The sequence below is a fragment of the Megascapheus bottae genome, chromosome X (genome assembly GCF_031878675.1).
Source record: "Megascapheus bottae isolate mThoBot1 chromosome X, mThoBot2.hap1, whole genome shotgun sequence".
Classification (NCBI taxonomy): domain Eukaryota; kingdom Metazoa; phylum Chordata; class Mammalia; order Rodentia; family Geomyidae; genus Megascapheus; species Megascapheus bottae.
In genome coordinates this window covers 6,847,801-6,870,466 of record NC_143547.1, presented here as the reverse complement: position 1 = coordinate 6,870,466, position 22,666 = coordinate 6,847,801, and the positions used below count along the sequence as shown (strand labels likewise).

The window sequence follows — 22,666 nt, the reverse complement described above, 5'->3', positions numbered from 1 at the left end:
AGAGAATTTCTCTGTCACATTCAGAAGGCAAAGTAGGGCTGGGAGTGTGGCCTAGTGGTAGAGTCTTTTCCTAGCATGCAGGAAGCCCTGAGTTTGATTCCTTGGTACCACATACACTGAAAAAGCCAGAAGTGGTGCTGTGGCTCAAATGATGAAGCGCTAGCCTTGAGAAAACTCAAGGACAGCTCCCAGGCCCTTAATCAAGCCCAAGGACTGACAAAAAAGTAATTCCCTACAATGAACACATACTAGGCATCGTGTGTGTGTGCGTGTGTGCGCAAGTGTATTGGCATTGTACTGAACTCAGGGCCAGGGTATTTCCCCTTAGCTTTTTCAGTCAAGGCTGGTGAATCACACTTCCATTTCTGGCGCTCTGGGTTTTGGGGTTAATTGTAGATGTCTATTAACGTTAATAGTCATTTCTATTTTCTCTATTTTTTTGGTCCAGTATTCAAACCCAGTGCCTGACATTTTTGTTCATTGTCTGGTACTCTAAGAATTGAGTCACGCCTCCAACCCAGGGTTGGTTTTTTCTTTTTTTCTTTTTCTCATAGACGTTTCTGTCTAGGCTGAATTCAAACCACAACCCTCCTCAAATTTCAATCTCCTGAGTAGCTATGGTGATAGGCAGCACTCAGCTCCCATTAGGCATTCTTTTTTCTCTTTTTCTTTTTCTGACTCATGGAGCTTGAACTCAGCCTGGGTGCTGTCCCTGAGCTCTTCAGCTCAAGGCTACCACCCTACCCTGGAGTCAGTTTTCTACAATTTATTTGGATGTAAGAGTCTCAGGTCCTTTTGTGCCGGCTGACTTTGAACCTTGATCCTCAGATCTCAGCTACTCAGATCCTGAGTAGCTAGGATTACAGGTGGGAGCCACCGTGTCCAGCTCCCATTAGGCATTCTTTTTTTTGCCAGTCCTGGGCTTGAGCTCAGGGCCTGAGCACTGTCCTTGGATTTTCTCAAGGCTAGAGCTCTACCACTTGAGCCTCAGCACCACTTCTGGCTTTTTTTTCTACATATGTGGTACTGAGGAATCGAACCCGGGCCTTCGTGCATGCTAGCCAAGCACTCTACCACTAGGCCAAACTCCCAGCCCAACGTTAGGCATTCTTGATATGCTCATAGAGATATGTTCTACCACTTGATATGTTTTGTTATCTGAGCTATATCTCCACCAATGTGATTTATTCATATAATGGAATACGATTCACAAAGAAAAAGAAATAAAATATTGACAGAGGTACTTAAAGAACATCTTCTTAACCAAAGGCTACCAGACCCCCCCCACAAAAAAATCCATGTCCTTTACATGCCCATTTCAATAACATGCACAGAATAGCCAGCTTCCTTAAGATAGAATAAATTATGTAGTGATGACCTACAAATAGTGAAGGCAGTTTAGATGGAGTTGAGTGACTGCTAACAAGTATGAAGTTTGTGCCAGGCACTGATTGCTCAATCCTGTAGTCCTAGCTGTTCAGGAGGCAGAGACCTATGTTCAAAGCCAGGGAAGGCAGGGAAGTCCATGAGACTCTTATCTCCAATTAATCACCAGAAACTCAAAATGGAGCTGTGTCTCAAAGTGGGAGAGTGCTAGGCTTGAGTAAAAAAGAGCTCATGGATATAATCAACTTGTATTTGACAAAGGAGCCAAAGATATAGAGTGGAACAAACATAGTGTATTCAATTATTGGTGCTGGCAAAACTGGGGAGCCACATGCAGAAAACTAAAAATTGACCCTAGCCTTTCGCCATGCACAAGCATTAACTCAAAGTGGACCAAAGACCTCAACGTCAGACCGGAAACCGTGAAACTGCTACATGATAAAGTAGGAGAGACACTGGAACTCGTAGACACAGGCAAAAGATTCCTGAACAGAATCCCAGGGTCACAACAGATTGGAGAGAGATTCTATAAATGGGACTACCTAAAAATAAAAAAGTTTCTGCACAGATAAACGCATAGCCACAAAAGTAGAGAGACAGCCAACCAACTGGGAAAAGATATTTACCAATACTACATCTGACAAATGCTTAATATCCAGAATCTACAGGGAACTCAAGAAACTAATCACCCCCAAACCCAACAAACCATTCACTAAATGGGCAAGGGAACTAAAGAGAGACTTATCAAAAGAAGAGATTAAAATGGCAGAAAAGAATATGAGAAAATGTTCATCATTCATGGTCATAAAGGAAATGCAAATAAAAACAACCCTAAGATATCACCCTACCCCAACAAGAATGGCCAAGATTTTGAACTCAGACAATGACAGTTGCTGGCGGGGTTGTGAAGAAAAAGGAACCCTACTGCACTGCTGGTGGGATTGTAAACTAGTTCAGCCACTCTGGAAAGCAGTGTGGAGGTTTCTTAAAGAACTGAAAACAGACCTTCCCTATGATCCCGCCATACCACTTCTGGGCATCTATCCTGAACATCATAACCCAAGGTATAAGGACACCTGCTCAGCTATATTTATCTCTGCACTATTCACAATAGCCAGGCGATGGAAACAATCCAGATGCCCTATTGCAGATGAATGGATACAGAAAATGTGGTATATATACACAATGGAATTCTACATAGCCAACAGACAAGATAAAATAATGGCATTTGCAGGGAAGTGGATGAATTTAGAGTGAATCATGTTGAGTGAAACAAGTCAAGACCAAAGGAACAAAAGGTGCATGGTATCCTTAATATGTGGCTATTAGATCCAAACAGTACAAGAGCAAGGACTCAATATTTGTGTACCCAATGCTATGGACATGGTATTGAAAATATAAACACAACTACATAGTCATAAAAACCTATGACTCTATAGACATAATGTTTTATTACATAGATTAATATGTATGATAATACAAACCCTTAGCCTAATTTTGATTATGTTCTAAAATCTAAGTTCCAATGATTGTATATAGAGATTCCCTTATTGAATACTTGTTTGTTAAACATGTCATTTGAAATATGATGTAAAAATCAATGTTAATAAAATCTTTAATAAAAAATATATAGTGATGAGTGTCAGGCATAGTGTTATCTTTAATACCAGCTATGTTAAAGGCATAGGTGGGAGGACTGAGATCTGAAATCAGCCCTGAGGGAAAAAGAAAGCATGTACATGTCTGAAAAATAGCTGGAGTAAGTCAAATTCTGGAGTTCTGGCTCTGAAGGCTCCAGACTTCAGTCCCCAGCCCACTGGGGACACTGTTACAACCCTTAATTGGCATACTTGCAGCCCAGACAGGTGGCAGGGGCTGTAGGGCTGGGAGGAAAACAAAGCTGAAATCCAGTGTGTGAAGAGAGCTGGGAAGAATGTATATCACCTTTATAAGAACATTTTATGTTGTTTCTGTTTCTAACTTTGGTACCTGGTATATTGTATATACGTTTGTTTATTTGAAATAGGGAAGGGAAAAACAAGATGATTGGGGGGGGAAGTGGGAGAAAAACATGGGAAGAGGTATCAATATACAAGAAGTAATGTACTACCTGATGAATGTAACTGTAATCCCTCTATACATCACCCTGACAATAAAATACAACTGAAAAAAAAAACAAATAAAAGAACAAGCACACTGACCAGTCTGTGCATCACCTTTACAATAACAATAAGAAACTAAAAAAGAGAAAAAAAGAATTTGGAGGGATGGAGGAATGGCTAAGGTGGTATAGCACCAGCCAATAAGCAAAAATAAGCATCAGATAGTGAGTTCAAGTCCTGGTGTTAGACAAAAAAAAGAATGAACCCTGTGGAGGTACGGCTCAAGAGGTAGAAAACTAGCCTTGAGCAAACAATGGTCAGGAGTAGCTCCCAGGACTCCCTACCACACACACACACAAAAAAGAATTTGTAGTGTGGTTTAAGTTCTAGAGCTAGTAAAAAGGTAATAGGATCTGGTAATAAATGGAAAGTCATTTTAAATTATATATTGTAAAGGACAACAGCCTCTAAGAGCTCTAATAAAGACTTTTGATTACCTACCTGATCCCATTCTTGCCTTGATAACCATTCAGATGGGTAATTGCTTGAAGTGGCCCCCCTTGAGGTAGTAGCTTCATCTTCTGTATCACTCCAGTCAATCAACTCAGTGACTTGGTCTTTCTTTGTTGCCACTCGGGGCATCAGCACAGTTTTCAGCTATAAAACAAACACATGCTTTAATCAAACCGTCTGCTTATTAGGTTGCATGAAGACACTTCAGTACCAGATGGGACATGGCTCATGTTGTTGTGCTTCAGCCAAATGAAAAGGATGGTCCCTTTCTCCATCTCTCCTACTGCCTATATTTTATTGAACTCTGGAAGTCTATAAAGTAGGCATGTAAAATACTGTACATTTTTCAATTAGAGACACTTTCCTACAGGTCAAGATTACTTTACAATAGACTTTGTAAGGGATACCAAAGGCAGAAATATATGGGCTAGAATTATTCTTTTTTACTTTAAAAAAACAAATAGCCGGGGCTGGGAGTGTGGCCTAGTGGTAGAGTGCTTGCCTAGCATGCACAAAGACCCGGGTTCGATTCCTCAGTACCACATACATAGGAAAAAAAGAAGCCAGAAGTAGTGCTGAGGCTCAAGTGGTAGAGTTCTAGCCTTGAGAAAGTCCAAGGACAGGGCTCAGACCCTGAGCTCGAGACCAGGACTGGCAAAAAAGAAAATAGAAAAAATATTTTTAAAAAAATAGCCGGGCACAGCTACTCATGAGGTTGAGATCTGAGGATAAAGATTCAAAGCCTGCCTAGGCACAAAGGTACCAGAGACTTTTATCTCCAACTAACCCCCAGAAAACAGGAAGTGAGGCTTGTCTCAAGGGTAGGGTGGTAGCCTTGAGCTGAAGAGCTCAGGGACAGCACCCAGGCCTAGTTCAAGCCCCATGACCCATAAAAAATATTAAGTAGTTGTACAAAAGGGTACAAAAGGGTTTCAGTTCAATATGTTTATTATTACAATGCTTCACATATCTGCCTTTCGGATTCAGGTCCAGCTTGAGCGTCTACCTGCCCATTTTGGTAGGAAGGTGACTACCAGTTGGTTCCAATGTCCCACTAGGCCCATATACTATCATTAGTTACTCAGTTGCCATTGCTTCTCATCCCATGTGGCATTCCTCTTTGGCCCTATCTAGAGGCTTCAGCTTGACTCTGGCAAAGGAGAAATGCAACTCCAGTTACCCTATATGGCCCACTCAAGGAGCCCTACGCTATAAGTGGAATCTTCACATATACCATGTAGATCCTTCCTGAGAGGTTCTATACAGGCTTCTGGTCTGTTGTGTTATACCTAATATGATTATTTAGAATTAAAATATTTCAATAATCATCCCAATACACTTGCATTATTCACATAAAATTTTGATATAATTGTTAGATGATTCTCTCTATATATGGCACCTAGTATAATCAAATCGATAGAGACAGAAAGTAAAATATTGGTTGCTGTGGCTAGAGGGAACAGAAGAGTGAAGTTATTGTTTCTTGTTTTTGTTTTGGCCAGGCCTGGGGCTTGAACTCAGGGCCTGGGCATTGTCCTTAGACACTTTTTGCTCAAGGCTAGCGCTCTGCCACCTGAGCCACAACACCACTTCGGGCTTTTTCTGTCTATGTGGTACCAAGGAATTAAACCGAGGGTTTCATGCATACTAGGCAAGCACTCTACCACTAGGCCACACTCCTGACCCTTGAAGTTTCTGTTTAATGGGTACAATTTCAGCCTAAGGAGATAAAAAGTTCTGCATGTTTACAAAAATGTGAATGCATTTAATGTAGCTAAACTATATACTTAAAATGGTTGCAATAGTTATTTTATATTATATATTTGAAATGTAAATGTAATATCACAGATTTTTATGTCTATGTGGTTATGTTTATATCTCCAAGACCATGTCAATAACCCTGGGCACCCAATACTCTATAAACATAGTTATATCATATAGATTGATATGTACCTATGACATACAAACCCTCAGCTTAATTTTAATCATGTTATAAAATTTGTGATTGCATATTGAGATTCCCTTCTTGAATACATGACATTTGAAATATGATATAAAAATCAATGTTAATAAAATCTTTCAAAAATGCAATGTACTGAGATTTTAGTTTAAAGATCTAGATTTTTCACTTTTACAAATAATATACAATGCCAACATTTTCTTCATCCACTTGCATTATGACATTTTCATATATTTTTATTGTAATTAATAGAAGGGTTACATTATATTCACCAGATAGAAGGTGCATTACTTCACAAACATTGATACCCTTTCTCATGTCTTGGTCCCCATTTCCCTCCCCCCAATCCCGCCCCTCATCTTGTTTTCCCCCTTCCCTATCCAATTTCAAATAACCAAATACGCATACATACAATATATCAGATAACAAGGTAAAATACTGTAACAATATGAGATAACCAAGAGATAGCAAAAGAGATGAGAGATAACATAGTACATTAAGGACGACAAGCACTCATTATATGGCTTTTGTTTCTATATCCTGGCAGTCCTTTCATTTAGTTTTGTACTATATGGCCTTATGTATCTAGGTTTTGCTCAATTGTAAATCTCTGCTAGGAGAGCCCAAGGTTTCTACTGATTATGAAAATGAGGGAAACCACTGAGCCTATGTTCCTTTGAGTCTGGCTTGGTTCACCTTAATATAGTAAGATTTTTTTAACAATCTTTTTTTCATATATAGACATTATCCATTTATTTTGCATCATGCAAAGATTTTTCTAGAAAGTTTTAGCAGTATTTTCATAATTGCAACTATCACTAAACCATAAATCAATTCAATGTGACAACAAAGCACATATTCTATCTTTTGAAATAAAATCTATGCAAATACTATGACTTACTTTGCTTCTTTGTATTCGGCTGAGTAAATTCAAGTCCGTGGAATCGGATATCCCACCATGTATGACAAGAACTTCTTTGTCAATAATTGTACCCATGGGGAGCCAACTGTAAACTTCTTCCAAGACGTCCAAGATTTTTCTTCCATGTACCTTTAAGTGAGAGCTTGAGTACGTTTTGATTTACTGACATATCTTATTTTGAATAGTCCCAACAAATGGACCAAAACACAAGTTTTCATATCGTCCAAAGGAAGTCAACAAGGAGTCAATCACTAGCTAACATTTAATAATTATGTTTTTTAATCCTTTATTTAGGACACTTTGACCTCATGTTCTTGACCACCCTTGAAGGTGAGAATGCCTTTCCCAGGGACATTGGGGACCTAATAGGTATAGATTGGTAGGAATAGAATATGCAAACCTATCAATTCAGTCTACACTTCCAGGATCTCTTTATTGAGTTCTTCACTCAAAGCCACTGTTCCGCTGCCCCAATTATCAGGGCCAGACATTAGATAACTAGGGACAACCTTTATGTCCCAGAGTAAGTGAACATTATTCAAACCAGTCTGCCTTAAACCTGATTACACTAGGCATCTTGCTCCTCTCTCTCAGTACATGGATTTGAATCAGGATTTCCTGCTTATAGGCAAAGCTTTCCATATGTTAAACCAGGTTCCAAGTTCCTTCTGCTTTCTGATGGACTGGTATTGCCACTTTGGCTGCCCATAGGGGCCATACAACAGCTCCTGTTTCTAGAGAACGAAGGATGTGTAAACCGTTTCATGATTGTCATTTCTTTTCTTTATTCATGCCAGTAGTGAGACTTTCATTAGGACCTCTTGTTATCACTTGACATTTTTGCTTATGGCTAGCAATCTACCACTTGAGCTACATATCCACTCCCTGTTTTGGGGTGGTTCACTAGAGATAAAATTCTCATACAATTTTCTGCCTGGGCTAGCTTCCTATTGCCTCACAATCCTCATATATATTTCAGCCTGAGTAGCAAGGATTACAGGCATGAGCCACTAGTGCCAGGCTAACAATCATTTCTTTGTGTATCTGTTTTACCATACCCGAGCAAAACAAAATCAAGGTGGAAACTTTCATATCAACGGAATATGTTGATATATTCTGGAGCACACACAATAGTCAAAATTTAAAAAGAACACATAACTCTTTATCACAACCAGGGGTTCTTGCTGTGCTTCTATTTTATCAACAGATTCTGAACTGTTAGCGAATCATTACTGGTGCTTTTTTCACTTCCATGTATAAACAGCAAAAAATAATGCTACAAATATGAGTCTTACCTTGTATTTACCTAAGACTTCTTTTGTGAATCCATACCTAAAGAAAAAACAAATGAGAATTTTGTTGCTGATAACTCCTACTTACCTGTGCCATACAAAAAGGGGGGACTATACTGACATTCACTAGCACCAGCACTAGAAACTCAAGAAACTAGACTTGGATTCTCCTTCAAGGCAGCTCATCCTTGATTCCTTAGTCTTTCAAGAATATACATTGCCCATACCCTGGCCACTTCCTTTGCCACCACTCCAGTGGAAATTAGAAATGATTTATTTCTTTAACCATTCCCTAATTGCCTGGCCTGTATCCACTCTAACCCCTCTACTAATCATGTTTTCAACATTGAAACAACCACAGATTTAAGCTCTCATATTCCTTCATACCAGCATAACATTTCTTACATCTCCTGTCATACCAGGTACCATTCTATCCCTCATTCTATGTGACTGAATTGCTAACGTTTCTTCAAATTAAAAAGTCTTGCTTGTCTTGAGCTCTGCATGAGTTATGTTCTCACTGTGGGACAATGTTACTCATCTTCCCTCTGTGCTTCTCTCTTAATTGACTGAGTTATCCTTTCAGTTCTAGAAGTTGAAATTAGGGGCTGGGCACTGCCCTTTTACACTTTTTGCTCAAGGCTAGCGCTCTGCTACTTGAGCCACAGCGCCACTTCTGGCTTTTTCTAGGTATGTGGTACTGAGGAATTGAACCCAGGGCTTTGTGCATGCTAGGTGAACACTCTACCACTAGGCAACCCTCCGGGCCCCTGAGAGTCACATTTCTATGCGAAGACTTTTCATTGCCTTTTAGACAAGGCTGAATCCCCCCTACATTTTGCAAAGTCCTCACACTTGAAAAACAAGTTCAACATGCCTTTCCTGCTGGTGTAAATTACATTTCAGGGCTGTATCTTTGTTATTGGCTACAATAGGCACTGTGTAATTTTGACTGTCTAAAAGAGTACGAAGGTCAGGCATAGTAGCTCACGCCTGTAATCCTAGATACTCAGCAGACTGGGACCTCAGGATCACGGTTCAAAACCTGCCTGGGCACTAAAGGCCGTAAGACTCTTATCTCCAATTAACCACCACCACCAGAAAACCAGAAGTGGGTCTGTGGCTCAAGGGGTAGGGCAGTAGCCTTGAGCTGAAGAAGTCAGATACAGCGCCCAGGCCCAGAGTTCAAGTCCCACAACTGACAAGCAAACAAACAAACAAATAAATGAAATCCTAACATGCCATTTCAATATCACTATGGATGTATTTTGTAGCTCAGTTAATATCCCTTGAATTCTGTTCTTCATAGTCTCAACATTTGCATTCACACCTTGAGACTGGCACTCAAAGGAAAAAACTGAGCTCTGATCCAAACATCCAAAAGCCCAGGACTAAAAGTGTGAGACTTGACATATCTTCTCTTACTGAACTAGAACAAATATATTTTCCTTTTCATATGATTTTCACAAAATAACATGAAAAGGAAAAGAAAAATGAAGAAACATTGGTCACTTACTGTGCCTTTCAGAAAAAATTCTTAAATCAATCAATGGAACTTTATTACTCAAATCTCCAGTGTGTGCTATGTTACAGCTATTCTCAAAAATGTATATGAGCTTCTAGGCCAGAAGTAATGACCATCTCTTAAAAAGATACACGTTAGTGTGAAATATGATATCAGTTTATCAGATAACATCGGAAGCAAATCAGGAGGATAGCTAACAACAGAACCTTCCAGGTTGCATTTAAGCATTAAAATGAGAAGGATGGGTATGTCAGCAAGATAATAAATACAATCAAAGGAAGATGTAAGAACAGGACTAAAAGAAAATTGAAGGTTTCAGATCAATTTATACTCATTTCACTAAAGACTGGAGTGGTTAACTGGCTTAAGGATTAAAGCCTTCCTTGAGATTTCCCTTTACCTCTCCTTCTTTATCCTTACTCATAACACTACTGGGAACTAAGCATGGTGATATTTTCTAGACTGAGAAATAGAAGATGAAAGGTAAAGGCCAAGGTTACCTTAAATTCATCATAAAATCTTCGTGGTTCCCTCTGTTCAAATGCAGGTTATCAGGGTAGACAAGAAAACTCACAAATAGAAGCATTAGGGTCTCCACAGAATTTTTTCCTCTATCTACAAAGTCGCCATTAAATACATATGAGTTGGTCTCTGAAGGGAGACCATTCTGTGAAAGGATGAGAAAAATAAGAAGGTAATAAAAGAACGTTTTCCCCCATTGGGCTCTATTTGTGCTTTTATGTGCCCCAATGTTCAGTGCATATATGTTCATATTCTCTTGATGCATTGGTCACTTTATGAATATAAAATAACTTGTGTTGCTTCTAATTGTGATTTGAAGTCTGTTTTGTCAGTTATTAGTCTACTCCTGATTGTTTCTTGGTGCCATTTGTTTGGAATACCTTTTTACATTTTTATTTATTTTTTAAATTATTATCTTTTTTTGCCAGTCCTGGGCTTGAGCTCAGGGCTTGAGCACTGTTCTTGGACTTTCTCAAGACTAGCACTCTACCACTTGAGCCTCAGCATCACTTCCGGCTTTTTGCTATGTATGTGGGGTACCGAGGAATCGAACCCGGGTCTTCATGTTGGGGGCCGAGCAATGCCGTGTCTGATGACTTTCTGCCTAGGCCTGTAGTAGCGGTAAACAAGTGGACCTCTTTATCCTGCCCACCTGTTGTGCTGATAGGCTCCCGCACCCAATATAAGGAGGGGGGTTGGTGGAGAGAGAGATTCCTGCCTTGATGAAGCTGCGTGGCGTTTCTGTTCGTGCTCCAGAGAAGCAAGGCTGAGTGGGGGAAGACAGTGGGCCCTCTCCTCTCGCGGCTTGGACTGATTGGGGTGTGCTTTTCCCCATCCCTCCTCAAGAGGGACTGGGGACGAAGGACCCCAACATCTTCGTGCATGCTAGGCAAGCAATCTACCCCTAGGCCAAACTCCCGGGCCCTAAATTATTATCTTTAAGTAGTTGTACAAAGCGGTTTTAATTCAACATGTTGATTTGTGAATACAATGCATCTTGCTCAGTGTCACCCCTTCCATCTTTCTCCCCTCTCTATCCCAACTCTACCCTTCCCCACAAGTTACCTGCTTCCATTCTCACATATGTATTCAGTATTTTTTTTTTTGGCCAGTCCTGGGCTTGAGCTCAGGGCCTGAGCACTGTCCTTGGACTTTCTCAAGGCTAGTGCTCTACCACTTGAGCCTCAGCACCACTTCCGGCTTTTTTCTATGTATGTGGTACCGAGGAATCGAACCCGGGTCCTCATGCATGCTAGGCAAGCACCTTAACCACTAAGCCAAACTCCCGGCCTGTATTGAGTATTATGACTGCACTTTCCCACCACCCTTCCTCTCTCCATCTGCCTCCCCACAAGCCCCACCACCCAGGACAAAACGTGTTTCAGCTTTGAACCACAATCTTCAGATCTCAGCCTCCTGAGTAGCTAGGATTACAGGAGTGAGCCACTGCACCCGGCCTAAATAAGAACTATTTATTAAATACTTGTATATGTCCATAAAATTAATACTGTCATCTTCCCCAGGACTACTCTATACTAATAAAAGTACAAATATTTAGCAAAATAATAATTTACCTTAAGGAAGATCAACAGAAGATCATCCAGATGCCCATGCAAATCACCTGAAATGCAAATGAATAAAATCACTATTCAGTAGGAAACAAAATGCAATGCTTATTTTGTTTCAGAATTTTAAACATTCAATACTCCAAATGTTATCAGAACATCGGGTTTTTACCCTGTATTATTAATTCAGCTCACAATTTGTTTTCACGGTACCATTTTTTTCTGTTCCTCGGTAGAAGGGGCCAGTATATGCTACTAGTCACACAGAGATTCGTATACTCTGGCCCCAAAACTATGATGACGGTTATACTTTCATAATTTTGATAAATCCTTATATTCTATAAAGCGAATACCATTTTCACCATTCTTATTTTCCAAATGAGACTGAGAATATAGCTAAGTAGTTCTACATTAAGCTCTTCAGCTAAAAAATATCATGCTGGAATTCAAGCCCAGCAGTATTTTTCATGATTCCAGCATTTCGAGTCTAGACATGGTAGCCCATGTCTTCAATCCCAGTACATGGGAGGCTTGTAGGGGCACCACCAAATTTAGCTAATATATGGCTCTTGAAGAGTTTTAGACAATAAGCTCCAGTAATAGCAAATAGAATTTAAAATTTGTTAGTATGTAGATGACATTATTTTAATGGGGCCGAAATAGGAAATAAATATGATAGGTAACTAAAGGAAATCATACAAATAGTTAAAAGCAAGAGTGACTATGTAACTCTTGTGATAAAATAGTTCCAGAAAAATATGTCTCTTTCTGGATCTATGAGGGCAACTAAAGGTGTAATGGAGGCACACGGGAGCAGATCCCACTGGGTTGTAGCTGTTACATATACTCAGATACCAAGACTAAGGCTGGCTTCATAGGCTTCACAGAATGGAATAGCTTCGTAATGGCTCCCAATTCTTTCTTTTTTTGCTAATTCTTTATTTCTATGAAAAAAGAAGGCCTGCAGAAGCCCAGGCCATCATGCTGAGATGTATCATGTGCTAGAGAGGTGCAGTGACCTCATTATAGGTTGAAAATGAACCTTGAGACATTTCAAAAATCTAAGTCTTGACATGTCATGAGAATGTACTGTTACTATCACCATTTTCAGATGTTAGCAATGGAAATGGCTTAATTAGATTTTCAAACTCACTTTTATCTGCCAGAGTAAAGGAGCAAGTCAAATTAATTTGGAAAATAACAACCACTGTTTGGTAACCTAAAAGCTTAATTAGAAGTTAAAGGAATTGTTCCTTCCATACACTCCACTACCACAGAGTTGCAAACACACTGGGCACCAACTGTGATGAATTCCAATGTGTACTGTTTCTTCAAGCAATACCCTGCCAGGCTGGACTAAATGATACCCAAATCTCAAATCTTGTTATGCAGAAGAACAAGAAACAGATTTCTCGGACATTCATACTCTTTCAAAAGCTGCAGGGACCAGTCAGAAAAATATCTACAACAAAGGCAGAAAAATATCTACAGCAAGGGCAGAAAAAAATTCATCTCCACTCTGCTTTGGGTTGACTTCTAAATGTAAGTGGTACACAGAGGCCCACCATGAAAAAAGTGACATGGAATAAAGGTAATGCGAGCTACTCAGAAGGAAGTGGCTTATTCCAATTGTTTTCCATGTTAAATGTTATTGCCTTTAAAAAAGCTATCCCTTCTTTGATTTATCACTTAATTTCTAACAGCTGGAGAAATAAACACAAAACAATGACAAAATGGGTAACTATAGTAATAATTTAAACTAGATAATCTAAATGAGCACTTTCCCTAACTCAGTTCAAATGATGCGATTTTCAAGTCAGGTATATGATACAACACAGGATCAAAAAGCTCTTGATTATTAATGTGACAATACTCCTCTAAAACTTACCACAAATTGTTATATCCTTGGAGGGAGAAGTCCTTACATGTGTGAAATTCGGCATATCCTTCAGGGCTTTCTTGGTTTCATATAGCACCTCTAAGACATAGTAAGCATGAAGTTTCTATGAGGGGAAATCAGAGAAAACAGACATAATGAATACATAGAGATGCACAGAAAACTCTGCAAATTAAGCATATGAAGACATTCTTTAAGTATATAATTATTTGAGCTTCCTATCTATTCAGGCTATAAATCCCTTGTCTGATACATTGTTGACAAAGGTTTTCTCCCATTCTGTAGGTCCTCTCTTCGGTCTAGGGACAGTTTTCTTTGTTGCACAGAAACATTTTGCATGCTACAATACAGCTTATCAACCCTTTCTCTTACTTACTGAGCTATTAGAAGAATTCCATGTGGGAATTTAGTCTCTATGCCAATACGTTTCATAGTATCCTCTATGTTGCAACCTCAAAGTCTTAGGTCTTACATTCAGATCTTACATCTACTTTAAAGTGTTATTAGTACAGGGCAAGAGGAAGAGATGTAGTTTCAGGTTTCTACATGTAGACGTCCAGTTTCCTCAGCACCATTTGTTAAAGAGGTTGTCTCATCTCTAGAATAGCTGGCTAGCTAGCATCAAGAGCACAGACAAGTACAAATGTTAGCAAAGACATGGGTAAAGAAAGTTAACAACAGCCAGGCATGGTGGCTCACACCTGTAATCCTAGTACTCAGGAGGCTGAGATCTGAGGAACAAGGTTCAGAGCCAGCCTGGGCACAAGAGGATCTGTGACTCATATCTCCAATTAACCTCTAGAAAACAGGAAGTGGGGCTTGGCTCAAGGGTAGGGTGGTAGCCTTTTGTTGAAGAGCTCAGGGACAGCGCCCAGGCCGAGTTCAAAGCCCCATGACCCACAAAAAAAAGAAAGAAAAAGAAAAGAAAGTTAACAGCAAAGGAAATAGCCAGTAGGCTGAAGAGAGGCTAGAGAACAGGAGGAAATCTTTTAACAGGTTTACATCTCCCCAAAGATGAATAACCAGAATCTGCAGAGAGCCCAAATAACTAAACTCCAAAGAATCAACAAAGAACCATAGCTCACATCTTGATGTTTCAGATCCACGCCCCGAAAATACAAAGTAATGAAGCTGAAGAGGCACTTTTCAGCCTCAAGCTTTACTAGCTAACATTTTTTTTCCTACCCCTCAGCCACCCAATGTCCCCTACACTTCTATCTAACATATTTCTGATAGCATGATTATGTTGCTTTTCCTTGTTACCTTGATATTTAAAGGATGTTCAATGCACTATTGGAATGTGCTGATAACTGCTTTGCCTTTTTTTGCCAGTCCTGGGGCTTGAACTCAGGGTCTGAACACTGTCGTTGGGCTGTCTGAAGACTAGAGTTCTACCACTTCAGCCTCAGCACCACTTCTAGCTTTTTCTATGTATGTGGTACCGAGGAATGGCACTGCAACAGTCCTGCTAGATGAGTGCTCTGTGGGCTACAGCTTCAGCTGAATGTGACCTCAAAAGCCATGGTATGCTCTGAAGCCAGTTGAAGACACAGGCAGATGAAATAAGCATCAAAGAATCAGACAATTTTTGTTACAGAAATGATGTGAATTTCCTATTTTGCTTTTCTTTCTAGGTGATATGTGTATGGAGTCTACTGGTTTATGCTTCCATATATTGGAAACTTTGCATTTTATTGGAGATTTCTGTTGTAAGTTACAAATATGGAGGAAAAAGTTTTTACCAGCTAACAAATGAAATAGGAAAGGCTATAAGCCTACACTAAACCTACAAGCTGAGAGGCTGCTATGTGCCTGAGGAAACTCCTACTTAATAGGCTAAAAAAGCAGAAGACAACTCTCAGAATGAGAAGCATTTCCCTATGGAAGTATGTTTCTGCTGCTGTATTTTCATTCATTCACTCACTAGGAAAGCATGGAGCACCTAAAATGCACAAGAATCACCACAGCTTCTGTTCAACTTACCTTTTCGTTTCTGTAGGCCCTAATAAGTAAATCAATATCAGCAAAAGTGAGAGGAAATTGTAGCCGAGGACCATCATAGGATTGGGGGACTTGTACCATCTCCATATAGTGCTGTCTGTCATGGAATTCCTGCAAACTGCTTTCAGTAAGTTGATTGTCTAATATCGGAAGAGGAAAAACAAAGAGCCACCAGCATGAGAATCACCATTCCTGTACTTCAATGTAACAAAGTTCTTCTTAAATACCTAAGCCATGCAAGGCACTGTGGTACATGTTTTGAGTGGCAAGATATCTCACATGGGGACCCTGAGGAACCACTGGTTCTGGGGATATTCACGTAGATCTCTGCCTACAAGTGACATAGGTCATTTTCCATATATTGTATACTGAACAGCATGACTGTAATTTTTTTTGCCAGTCCTGGGGCTTGAACTCAGGGCCTGGGCACTGTCCTTGGACACTTTCTGCCACTTGAACCACAGCATTTTCTGAGTATGTGGTACCAAGGAATCAAACGCAGGGCTTCATGCATGGTAGGCGAGAACTCTACCACTAGGCTATGCTCCCGGCCCCACGACTGCATTTTGAACCCACTTGTAGTGTGATTTTTCCAGATATTTCCACCAAGAGTCTATTTTCCCATCCCCTCAAAATGGGCTGGGCTTGTAACTTCTGTGAGCCTGAAGAATGTGGAGAAATCGATTGTTATCAGCTCTGAGCCCAAGTCTCAGGAAGCCAATGTATGGTTCCATGTTTGCTGTTTTGAAATCCTTCCACCAGCACTAGGTCTATGTTAGCCTACTCTAAGGCCAAGACCACGTGGAGCAGAGGTGATTCATCCTAGCTGAGGCCATCCTACATCAGCCAATAACCAGCAAACCTCCAGATCATGAGTGTACTCCAGCCAAGAACCCTAAAACTGACAAATCAAGGACACAAAAATCTACACAAATATTCAGCTAATCTATAAGAATGGCTAGAAAAAATGTAGCTAATACATAATATTACTAGACTAAGTAAGCTATAACTCAGAGGATAATGACATAATCAACATTAACTTGTTACTAAGACAATCCCTGAAAAGTTGCTATCATTCTGAAAAGTTACAGAGGCCATGTTTGGAACATATGACGTTAGCACATGTACTCAGCTATTCAGAGAAAGGGGCTTATTGGTAAAGTGCTTGCTTAGCCCTGAGTTCAATTGCTCAGTATCACATAAACAGAAAAAGTCAGAAGTTCAAGCCCCAGGCAAGAAAGAAGGAAGAAAGAAGGAAAGAAAGAAAGAAAGAAAGAAAGAAAGAAAGAAAGAAAGAAAGAAAGAAAGAAAGAAAGGAAGGAAGGAAGGAAGATCTTAATTTGCAGGAAAAATGCATGCATTGTAAATAGCTGTAATTTTAAAACTGTATTTGAACCGCACCTATATTGCCAGTCTCTCATTCACAATGGCCAGGTAGATGATAGAAAAAGAACAAGATTACAGTGTTAGAGTCAGTTTTATGCTGCTATAATAGAATACAACAGACTGCATAATTTTTAATGCACATAAATTTGTTCAGCTATGGGATCAGGAGGCTGGAAAGCAATGCATGGTGAAGGCCTTCTTGCTACGTCATAAGTTAGAACATGCATGTATAAGAAAGAGATGACAGTTCATCTCAAACTTTATAAGAATATCACTGTCAAGGTAACAAATTCACTCTCATGGTAATGGCATTAATTCAGTCATGAGGACACGGTCTCTATGCCTTAATTATCTTCTAAAGGTCCAACTTTTCTGTTCTGTTGCAACATACGAAATCTGGGAAGTAGGAATATATTCAAACCACAGAAGACAGAAACATACACACAAGAAAGAGAAGAAAAAAGAAGCATGTTGGGCTCAGTTGCATTTAATCTGCCATTTTTAATCTAGCCTACCATATGAAACATTCCAAATATTTTGATTTCCAGGTCGAGTTATTTTTTTTTGCCAGTCTTGGGCCTTGAACTCAGGGCCTGGGCACTGTCCTTGGGCTTTCTCAAGGCTAGAGCTCTACCACTTTTGCCACAGCACCACTTCTGGCTTTTTTCTATGTATGTGGTACCAAGGAATCGAACCCAGGTCTTCGTGCATGTTAGGCAAGCATTCTACCACTAGGCTAAACTCACGGCCCCCAGCCCAAGATCATATTTATTAAACTACTGTTCTGTATCCGAAGATTGTGGTTCAAGAGAGATATTCAACTAATAGATGTTGAATTAAATCTGTTTGGTTTTTTTTAAAGTAAAAATACTAAACCAACTTAGCAAAAAATCCAGCCAGAGTGATTTCACTAGTTGAGGGGTGTTACACGGAGATAGGAGAAAGCTGAGAAATGAAAAAGTATTCATTTTCAGGAACTGCATTTCTTTTCTTTTTTTTTTTGGTTGTACATGGGGCTTGGAATCTGGGCCTGGGCGCTGTCCCTGAGCTCTTCAGCTCAAGGCTACCACCCTACCCCTTGAGCCACAGCGCCCACTTCCAATTTTCTAGTGCTTAATTGGAGATAAGAATCTCAGGGTCTTTAGTGCCAGGGATGGCTTTGAACAGATCCTCAGAGCTCAGCCTCCTGAGTAGCAAGGATTACAGGCATAAGCTGCCACGCCCAGCTAGGAACTGCATTTCCTAATGAAAATACTTTAGTATCTAATGACTATTTCAAAAATTAAATTTCAAAAATTAAACTTTTTGCTTACCTTCATTGTTTTTATAGATAGGTGTAAAATTTTCCAACATGACGGAAAATAAGTTGGATATCTAGATAAAATAAAATTGTAGCAATCAATTAATGAACCCCAAACAGCTACTGTGACAAATACTGTCAGTTCCATGCAAATTTTCTACACTGAGGCATTCACCTACCTGCTGCTACAGGGGCTGGGCTGTCACTCTTATCCCTGCCCTTGCAGATGGGTGGCACCATACCAAGCAGCATAGGCTATCACACATCCAGCACCACTGGCAGGGTGGCTACAGACAACAAGTGGCTGAGGCAAGAGCATGGCAACCCTTTTCCCCACCTCCTGGCCTAGGTGTGAGACAAACTGTGAGATTCATTTCACGCCTGAGGCCTCCTGATGGGAGGCGCTGAGGTCACACTTCTCCAGAAAGCTTCTCCTGCTATCCTAGCTTGCTTTCCTCACTCCCTTAAAGGTTTCTCCTGAAAACATTCCTTCTCGCTTATGACAACTATTTAGTTGTGCTTCTTTTCTGTTTGGTGGTGAAATTAAGTAGTGTTTTTAAAAAAAATACAGCCAATGCTGTGAGCTCCTAATCAGGGAAAAGTGACCATTTGACTAAGTCCCAGTGTATTTTTTGCCAGTCTTGGGCCTTGAACTCATGACCTGGGCACTGTCCTTGGGCTTTCTCAAGGCTAGAGCTCTATCACTTGAGCCTCAGCACCATTTCCAGCTTTTTCTATGTATGTGGTACAGAGGAATCTAACCGAGGTCTTCGTGCTACCACTAGGCCAAACTCCCGGCCCCAGTGTATGTTTTTAAGAACAGACAAGAAGAAACCCACCCATTTATCTTGTTTTGAAGTATCAACTGTTTTTGCCACTCCTGGGCTTAAACTCAGGGCCTGAGCTCAGTCCTTGGACTTTCTCAAGGCTAGAGCTCTACCACTTGAGCCCACTGCACCATTTCTGGCTTTTTTCTATGTATGTGGTTCCAAGGAATCAAACCCAGGTCTTCATGCATGCTAGGCAAGCAGTCTACCACTAGGCCAAATTCCCAGGCCAATATCAACTATTTTTAAAGATTATTATGTGCTACTGAAAGTGACAAGCAGGGATTTGTCATGTTTACCCCTTCACAGAACCACAGTAAATAAATTTGCTGTCTACCTCTTTCCAGATTCTCCTTGTGTATTTAATTTTCTTTCACATATATGGGATAAACTCTACATATTATTCGACAACTTAATGTTTTTCATTAATAACTATCCTGGAGATCTTCCCAAGATCTTTTCTACTGCTAAAAGTACCCTTTTCATTAACAAGTACTAAAGAGGGATTTCTGAATTCATATCACAAGTTTTAAAAAGGCATTTCTCCCTCATAATACCCTTCTTGTAGAACTTAAGTCAGTTTATTCCCAGGAAATTCTTCCATATTTTAATTCCGAAAGTGTCCTTTCTTTTCATAAAGTAACAACTTTAGTTCCTACTAGGGCATATACCCCCAAATAGCACAAGTCTATCTCTATTACTTAGCTAGATATCCTGCATCCCTCTGAAAAAACATCAGCTTCAAAACTAGAAACAACCACCTTCTATGACAGTCCTTAGTTATAAGAAAATGTTGTTCCTTGATACCTAGTTCTAGCACAATGTTGCTACCTTCGTATTAAAGACTCTGACCCAAATTCTTAAGCTAAAAATGGACCCTAGCTTCCATTCTTTCAACAACTATAGGTAAAGAGAAGCATTTTAATATTGGGGGACAAAGAGAAAGAGACAAGCTTGCAATACAGACCTGCATTTGTCGTTGTTCATCAGCATATTCCATGGACTGGAAGACTGCAAGAGCATAATACTGTCTGGCCTTCAATCGAGCTCGACAACCTCGATACCAGTTCTGGATGACCAGTGTAGCTTTCACCACTGTACCCCCCCACCCCAGGATACAAAAGTCAGAAAAAAATAAAAACACAGTCAATATACAGCTCTTGGGGCAGACAAGTACATGCTTCAGTAAAATGCAATCATACCCCAAGATTCCTAAATCATTAGTACACAAAAAACTATAAACAGTGAGAGTGATCATACATCTTGCCAAGTTATTTACCTTACATAAACTCAGCTCTCTGAATCCAAAACCTGGGTCAGTCACTATATCCCCTAATCTAACTATATATGTTCCCTCCCTTAACTGCTGTTTACGGAATGTCTACACCGTGTCTGGCATTAGCTGGAACTTCACATATATTATCCTTTCTACTCCCCGCATACACAGGACAGGGTTGCTCACTCTCTACTTTCATCTTTGCCTAGCTTATGGTTCAGCTCATTACAGGAAACCCTACCCCAATCTCAAAAGGAAGTCACTGCTTCGTTTGGTAAGCAAATATCACATTCAATATTCTCTATGCACTGAAATTTTTCCTATTAGTAGCTGGGAATTAGGCTTTTTAAAGTAGACAGTGCCATGCTTAGTTATCTGTTTTTCCCTCTCCCTCTCCCTCTCACCTCCCCTACCCTCCCCCCCCTCTCTCTGTTAGTACAGTACTAGGGTTTGAACACAGGACTTAATTTGAATGGGTTTGAACCCATGCTGGCTAAGCATGGGTTCTACTGCTGAGCCATGATTCTAGCCTCTTTTTTTACACGAGTTAGTTTGAAGATAGAGTGTCCCTATTTGTCTAGTTGTGTGCTTTTAACGTAACAATCCCACTTCACAATTCCCAGTAACTGGGGTTATAGGCACATGCCATAGCACACAGCTGTTAATTGAAAAGGGATCTCCTGAAGGTTTTGCTAAGGTTCCCATGTAACCACAGTTCTTATTATCTCAGAATAAAGGGTAGCTATGATGCCACATACTAGCCACCATTTCCTGCTTTCTTGGAGTGTGGCATATTAGCACAGGATCATGAGCATGCTAGGGAAAGGTTTTACCCCTAAGTCACATTCACTTGTTAAGCTGTTCAGACCCCATTTTGGTTGGCCTGCTGGGAGAACTATCATAGACCCAGAAATTCTATTCATATACATGTAAAAAAGCTAAAAACCTATGTTCAAAAGTAACCTGTGGGGTAGGGAGTTTGGCTTAGTGGTAGAGTGTCTGCCTAGCATGCATGAAGACCCGAGTTTGATTCCTTGATACCACATACATAGAAAAAGCCAGAAGTGGTGCTGTGGCTCAAGGTAGAACACTATCCTTGAGGAAAGCCCAAGGACAGTGCTCAGGCCCTGAGCTCAAGCTCAGGACTAGCAAAAAAAGTAACATGTACATGAATGTTTCTAGTAGAATTCTTTGCTCATAATAAAAAAGTATAAAACTCTAATATCCATCAGTCAATGAGTGGATAAACATTAATATGACATTCCCACAATGGGGCTATTAAACAATATAAATATAAAGGAATGAAATATAGTTACAGATTACAATATAGATGAAGCCATGCAAAAGACAAATTTAGAAGCTGAGGGATTTGGCCTAGTGGTATAGTGCTTGCCTAACAAGCATGAAGACCTGCGTTTGATTCCTCAGTACCACATACATAGAAAAAGCCTGAAGTGGTGCTGTGGCTCAAGTGGTAGAGCTCTAGTCTTAAGAAAGCCCAAGGACAGTGCTCAGGCCTTGATCTCAAGCCCCAGGTCTGGCACACAAAAAAAGATCATAAATGTACTAACTGCCACAGAGTTGTTCACCTTTAACATGGTTAATTTTGTTATATAAATTTCATCTTAATAAATTAAAATTGTTAATTTTTATTTAAAAGTCAGACATCTACTCTAATACTACTTATTTATGCATGCTATTTTAAAAGATGCAAAGTATTTCAAAAATATAATTTGCTAAAAGTTGTACTTAGCCCTTTTTCCCTAAAAATATAAATTTAAAGAATTGTGTCAAATTCTAGAAATGAAAATGTAATTACTCTCTAGTCAGGCACCAGTGGCTCACAACTATAATCCCAACTAGTCAAGAGGCTGAGATCTGGGGATCAAAGTTCAAAGCCAGCCTGAGCAAAAATGTTTAGGAGACTCTTATTTCCAATTAACTATCAAAAAGCTGGAAACGGAGCTAAGGCTCAAAGTGCAGAACACACCCTTGGACACAAAAGTTCAGGAATAGTACCCACACCCTGAGTTCAAGTCCCAGGACTGGCAAAAAAAAAAGTACTCTTTTTACTCTGTGCTTAAAAAAAAGATTTACTATTGGAATGAAGTGTTATTTTCTATTTCTTTTCTCTTTCTTTCTTTCTTTCTTTCTTTCTTTCTTTCTTTCTTTCTTTCTTTCTTTCTTTCTTT

General features: G+C 39.8%; 1 protein-coding gene across 1 annotated transcript in view; it reads right to left on the bottom strand.

The window, feature by feature from the left end:
• Window positions 1–22,666, bottom strand: part of LOC150040435 (serine/threonine-protein phosphatase with EF-hands 1-like) — a 44,213-nt gene that overhangs the window by 10,835 nt on the left and 10,712 nt on the right. The window contains exons 4-12 of the mRNA XM_090326793.1: window positions 20,166–20,293; window positions 18,385–18,445; window positions 15,668–15,825; window positions 13,676–13,790; window positions 11,797–11,843; window positions 10,201–10,367; window positions 8,179–8,215; window positions 6,863–7,012; window positions 3,990–4,145 (exon numbers count right to left, since the gene is read on the bottom strand). Coding sequence (XP_090182919.1) covers window positions 3,990–4,145; window positions 6,863–7,012; window positions 8,179–8,215; window positions 10,201–10,367; window positions 11,797–11,843; window positions 13,676–13,790; window positions 15,668–15,825; window positions 18,385–18,445; window positions 20,166–20,293 — 1,019 coding nt within the window. The remainder of the gene's footprint in view (window positions 1–3,989; window positions 4,146–6,862; window positions 7,013–8,178; window positions 8,216–10,200; window positions 10,368–11,796; window positions 11,844–13,675; window positions 13,791–15,667; window positions 15,826–18,384; window positions 18,446–20,165; window positions 20,294–22,666) is intronic.